The 6,393-nt window shown below is 48.4% G+C and overlaps 2 protein-coding genes across 2 annotated transcripts; one reads left to right on the top strand and one right to left on the bottom strand.

The window, feature by feature from the left end:
* Window positions 1-292: 292 nt before the first annotated feature.
* C922_03407 (hypothetical protein) lies at window positions 293-1,972 on the bottom strand (the record flags this gene model as incomplete). Its single annotated transcript, XM_008818999.1, has 1 exon — window positions 293-1,972. The coding sequence occupies one exon, from the start codon at window positions 1,970-1,972 to the stop codon at window positions 293-295; it is 1,680 nt and encodes a 559-aa protein (XP_008817221.1).
* Window positions 1,973-3,273: 1,301 nt separating this feature from the next.
* C922_03408 (hypothetical protein) lies at window positions 3,274-5,439 on the top strand (the record flags this gene model as incomplete). The annotated part of the gene is made up of 1 exon (XM_008819000.1): window positions 3,274-5,439. The coding sequence occupies one exon, from the start codon at window positions 3,274-3,276 to the stop codon at window positions 5,437-5,439; it is 2,166 nt and encodes a 721-aa protein (XP_008817222.1).
* Between the last annotated feature and the right edge of the window lie 954 nt (window positions 5,440-6,393).

The following is a 6,393-nucleotide window of genomic DNA, read 5'->3' on the forward strand; positions in this document are numbered from 1 at the left end:
AAAAGACATCGAATGAGAGGCAAAAGAAGACGCAGAAAAGACGCGGAAAATTGCATGATCACTAAGAAGCCATGTTAACAACTTTTTTTGTTTTTTCGAAACGGAAACTTTTTTGAGCATTAAATTTTTATCGATCCAGTTAGCGGTGCGTGCGGCGTTTTCGCAGAGGGTTACACAGATAGGAAGTGTCACACAGATAGGATGTGTCACACAGATAGGATGTGTCACACAGATAGGAGATGTCCCCCCTTATTGGGGAATTTCCGTGTCTGCCGCCCCCCCTCCCCCCGCGTTAGGAGCCGTAAAACTGCACAGCGCGAGACTCGAAGTGTTCGCGCGACTGGCGGTCGACGACGTCCGTCACGTTTTGTCGGCGCTTTTGTCGATTGTACAGGCGGTACAGGTGCTGCTTTGTGCTTTCCGGAGTGTACAGTCTTGCATCAGGGCGGCTAATCCTCTTGGTGAAGCGGAAGAGGTCTCCCCAAAGCAACTTCCTCGCGCTTTTGTATCCATAGCCCTTAAGGATTGTGCCGTTTCTTGTTCGTAAATTGGGAATCAGGGATGAACTTTTGGTGACGACAAGTCGCTCGAAATTTTGCGGCCTGGAGCATACGTCGATTAGGACATGCTTGCCCGATTTGATGGTAGGAAGGATGACCCTTGGCCAGAAAAAGGATTTCTCCTCAGGAGTCAAGGCCTCCGCTTCGGATCTGTATGCTGTTCTGGGGCCTTCACATTTACGGATCACAAGATAGGAAAATTTTAACTCGTCTACATTCTTCGCTCGACTACCTTTGCAGTAAATATGATGAGAGAGTCTATGTGTCCTCTGAGAGAAGTGGCACCAGTCCTTCCCTGTTAAGGCTAGCGGACAAATGCTCTCATGAGGGCATGGGGCGATGAAGTGAAACCGGTCATACTTCAACTCGGTTATAAAGAGCTCTCTTATCGAATGGATCATCCGAAATCCAGTGGGGGTGCCACTCTCTACAATGATGAGCATCCCTCCAGTAGACAACCTATTCCACATGTTCTTTATGTACAAATTTCTTGCGTTGTAATCATAGAGGGTTAGTAGAATGTGCGACGTCATGATGAGGTCATATTTGTCCATGATATTGTAGAGGTTCATCTGGTACATGACGTTTGGGATGCGATCCGTCAGATATTTCGAAATGGATTCGAACGAGTCGGAGGACTCCACGGCCACGATGTGGTGACCGCTATTGCCGCCGCTATTGCCGCCGCTGTTGCTGCCGCTGCTACTGCCGCTGCTCCCGCTGCGGTACAACTCATTCACCGCCACCACCGCAACAGCGGGGACGGCTGAATAGATCAACACCTTCTTGGGCATAAATGTTGGGACTCGGGTCCTGATCTCGTGCAGAACTCGGTACATAACACCGTAGTGAGCATTAAAATTGTGAAGCGTGTACGCGATGGACGACTCAGGGAAGAAAGTCATCCTCGCGGGGGAAACGTTCCTTCCTATGTGTCTCGAATCCTCCGCGTGCGCCAATGCCATCTGCTCCACATCTTTCCACTTGTTCTGGTACTCTTCCAAATGTTGCCTTAAACATTGGTATGATTTCTTTTCAAGCAGGTTACCTAATTTGTTCCTTCCCCTTCGTTTCTTTTTTTTTTCTTCACTGCACGGTTGCGGTTCTCCCCCTTTCTGCTCCTCCTCTTCCTCCTCCTGCAACTGATGCACCAATTTGGAGGGCAAAATTCGAGGCAACTCTACACAGTTCCTGCTTGTCACTTTCTGCATTACATATCTTCCCAATTTTTCCAGATCTTTTTTTTTCACAAATTGTTTTGCCAAGTTTTGTAGTTTTTGCCTGACTTGTTCAGGTATTTTTAACGTCTTCAAGGATACCATGCTTACTCGGTCTAGGTGGTCCACTTCCTGCGCGCTTAGACTTTGACTCTCCGCGAGTTTGTCGAACTTGAACCCTCTCAGGGCGGCCATGCCGCGTGCGCCCCCGCGTCTGGGCAGCAGCATCTCAGGAGGAGAGACGGTGACAACTCAGAAAGCAGTGGCGGTGACTACTCGGAAAGACGTGGCCGTCTTTTGCTACTCTCCTGTACGTTCATTGGCATTCCAATTAGGCCCTTCTATGACTTCATCCGGTGGGCAACGGTGTATACACTCATTATAAAAAGAAAAGCAGCATGTCCTGGTACTTTCTGCGCTCCATCATCACTCCTCATCAAAGCGGCCTCGTTTTTTTCCTTTTTTTTATGCTACTTTTTTATCAACCTGTGCGCGGCCGGCGGAGTTATATATTCTCCATTCCCGGCACTTCTGCGTCTTCCCAATTTTTCCATTCCGCATCCTCTGGCGGGGGACTCGCAGTAAAAAAAAAATAATAAATAAATAAATAAAATAAACCAATAAAGCGATAAAAAGTGGCATAATCCCATTGCAGGCGTGTTATCCCCTGTTTGTCCCTTTTTAAATGTCCGAGAGGGGATTCGTAACACGGGTCGGAACAGAAGCAGCGCGCCGGAAATGCGGCAAACAGTTGTTTGCGGCGCCGCTGCACTGTTGTGTTTTCTTCGCTGTTACGAGTTTTTTTTTTCCGGTGGGGTAACTGGAAAATGGAAAAAAAGCCCTACCGTGAAGGAAAAACCTTTTTCTGGTGAGCACGCTTGGGCATCCATCTTGACGTTATTTTCTGGAGCAACTAAGGTCGCAATTTTTGGCATCCATTTGGTGTCATTTGACGTTGGCTATTTTTTGGTTTTTTTTTTTTCTACTTGTTTACTGTTTGTTGCGCCACTTTTGCGTCTCCTATTTTTTGGCGACATTGTACTGCGTGCCCCCTTACTGGATCAACCGCCGCTTCAAGAGAGGCTCGAATGAAACGTCGGCCAGGTCGAGCTGCCAAGTCAAACGGCCAAGTGTCATTTTATCCGTGACGGCCTCTTGACGACGTCGCTTAAGGGAGTCCCACCGCGCGGATGTCTCCTTCCCCCGTGAGCCTTCCATTTATAGACTAACCTCCATTGGTGTCGCCTTGCATCTTTGAGTGGCCCCCCCCCGTGTTGCCAATCCAACCAAAAGGAGTGACGCCGCTGGCACAAAGTAATCGTCTGAGGTTTGCTCCCCTACATTTGAAACATCAGCATTTTTCAGCACAGCCGAGACTACTACGACGAGAGGGAAAGTCAAGACTGCTTTCCTTTCCTTATTTCTCCCTAAAAGGAAATCAAACTGAAGTTAAAGGGTATTCCCCCTCAAAGGAACTTCCTCCATGCCACGACAACATGGAACTACTAAAAGTGAAGAGGTATGCGGAGCTTATTGACGAGTTCGCCAGGCAGGGCGATGAGCTGCTGCAGGTGGAGAACAACACCCCCCCTCAGAAAGAAGGAAGTAACGAAAAAGGAAAAAAAAAGGACGTCATTGAAATTATAGAGTATTTTTCAAACATGCTGGTAAAATATTTTTACACTGACTACCAATATGACAATATTTCAATTGTTGACTCTGGGTTCGATTCAGAACAACTTTGGTTGTTTATCGAGTGCCTCATAAAGGAGAAGAAGCTGGAGAGTCTACTTTCCTTTTTTGAGAAATACGAAAAAGGATTAGACAGTCAGATAGAGAGTGAGAGGGGGACCAAAGCGGAGGACTATTCCAATGAGGAAGAAGATGACACAATAGGAGAGAGGGCTCAGAAGAGATGCGCTGTCAATCGGGTGAAGATGAACACGAGAGGAGGGCCCTCGTCTAAAAGGAGAAAGGTCAGCTTTTCGCAGGGGGGTACACAGGTCAGCAATGCTACCGCCGTCAGCGTGGACAGCGGCGAGGCTATCAAGAGTGGAGATGCCCCCGGGGCAGACGAATTTTTCGACGAGGATGAAATGCACCAATTCCTCGATGAAGAGGAGAAGAAAATGTTACGAGGGGAGTCGGGGGATGACTCGGAGGGGGCGAGCGGTAGTGATAGCGGTGGCAATGGCTATAGTGATAGCGGTGGTAATGGCAATAGTGATAGCGGTGGCGAGGTGGACCTTAACGAGTTCCAGTGCGACTACGAGGAGGGACGCAAGTTAAAGTACGGCGATTTTTACAAAGGGGGGGAGGAAGAAGAGGAGGACGACGAAGATGCGGAGGACGAAGAAGAAGAGGATGAAGATGATTACGAGGATGACGATGAGGAGGATGAGGGGGAACACCTGGATCCAGACGACGAAGGGCCCCGCGGTCGGCGCGGGCCCGATCGACGCAGCCGAAAAGAGAGGGACGAAGAAATCGAGCGCGAGCTGCGTAGAATAAATGAGTTTGACACCCAGTACCAGGGTGAAAGGGACGAAGCTGGAGGGGAGGACGCTGCACGTGAGGAGGAGGATGACAACCCACAAATGGACACCCCACAAATGGACAAGGACAGAATGGAGAAGGAACTCATCCAAAAGAAGCATTGGTCGCTCACGGGAGAAGTGTCTGCACACGATCGTCCCAAGAACAGTCTGCTTAGCCTAAACGTGGACATCCCGAAGTTAAATTGCGGTGGAAACGACGCGTATGTAAGTAAAGCCGTGGGGGAAGAGGAGGAGGAGGACGACGACCAACGAAGTGATGAAAACATCGAGAAAGGAGCAACATTCCATGGAGGTGCCCCCGGGGCAGATGGCAGCAAAACCAAGCGGAGGAACCTCCTGAATGACGAAATCGAAATGGTGGTTAAGCAAAGGATACAAAATATGCTCTTCGATGATGTGGAAAGAAAACGAATAGAAGACCTCGACCTCCTGCTCAACGAGTCGAAAGAGAGAGTTCCGAACCACGACGAAGTCAATTTCGATCATCTCAGCTTCACCCAAAGTAAACTCAGTTTAGCAGATGAATATACAAAGAAGTATGAAGAAGAAATAAAAGCCAGTCAATCTGAAAAAAGAGAAATTAATCTGCAAAAATTGGAGCTCATGAATCTGTATAAGAAAATCATCCATTGTTGTGATTCTCTGTGTAACGATTTCTACGTTCCCAAGCCGGCACTACTGAATCCATCAAACGGAAGTGAACAATTTGCCTCCCTCCACATTGAGGAGACCGTTCCGATTATCCTGTCAGAAAAGGATAGAAATGCACCTGAGCAATTGTTCCAACCGGGACATATAAAACAAATGGAAGAAATGCATCAGAAGGAAAAGAAATCGATGCGAAAATCCAACAAGGTTAAGAGGAAGAAGAAGCTACTCCATCTGTTTGGACAAAGTGGAAAAGGAATCAGTGAACTGAAAAAGAGGAATGAATATCTCAGTGGCAAAAATAGAAAAGTCAAGGGGGAGAAGGAGAGCGCCGCTAGGTACGGCGTAGGCTCCAAGGACCAGTTGCGCGGAAAGGGGCGAAATCGCTACGATTTCGCGGGGGCGATCTCCCAGGCGCAGGCCCGAGACGCGAGCGGGGTGGTTGGGAAGCGGTAGAGTAGAAGACGTGATAGAGTGGCGAACGCGGTGGGGCTTCTTATTCCCATGCGCCTTGTCGCAGTCGATGCCGAGCCACAGCTCAGTCATTTCTCAGCCGTTGCTCATCCACTACCTCAAGGCATTTCCGAAACGCAACTGCTACGAAGTTAGTACATCAGGCGCGCCCGTAAATGAAGATGTGAAAAAGATAGCGGCAAAGTTGGTAGCTCCTCATCCGCGTGGCAGAAATGCTGCCTACACCCTCAATCGCGTTAAGAGGTGAACCAGGAGAGGGGAAGTCCCTTGTCTGCGTGATTGCATCAATTTTGCCTTGTCCCGCGGGTAATATTTTTTTTCTTTTTTTTGCACAAAATGGTGAGAGGTGGCAGTGCCAATGACGTTTGCCAGTGGTGTTTACCAGTGCGCTTCCCTTTTCAACCAAAATGTGCCTCATTTTTTTGGTGTAAACTTTTCCTTTTTTGTACTCCCCACGCGGGGTGACGTGCACACTTAAAAGAAAGAAAACAACGCAAAGGGGATACGGCGAGGGATCGTTCGACCGCGCACAGATAATCTGCTCTACCAAGGATTGAGCGAAACACCGAATGAATTTCCCTCGTGTGGAAGGGTACATTTGGAAAAGAAGAAGAAAAAAAAAAAAAAAAAATCATTTTTGCTCCTTTTCAAAAGACATAATTGCGTGTAAATGTGCCTGCGGTTGCGGTTGCGGCTTCGGTCGCGGCGTGGGGCCGCAGTTTTTGGCCCTCCCACATTTGGGCATGTGCAGGTTAAGAGTTGTTGGCCCATCGGTGGTGTGCTAATGGGGAATACACATGGCATATACGATCCAGATGTGTGATTGAAATACATGTGAGGAGTGATTCACTTATGAGGCCTGCCACATGTGCGCCTTTCTAACGGGCACAACAAGGGCATACTTCTGACTGGCCATGTTACCCCCTGTGTGGGCTT

This window comes from Plasmodium inui, assembly GCF_000524495.1.
Source record: "Plasmodium inui San Antonio 1 unplaced genomic scaffold supercont1.14, whole genome shotgun sequence".
Taxonomy (NCBI): Eukaryota; Apicomplexa; class Aconoidasida; order Haemosporida; family Plasmodiidae; genus Plasmodium; species Plasmodium inui.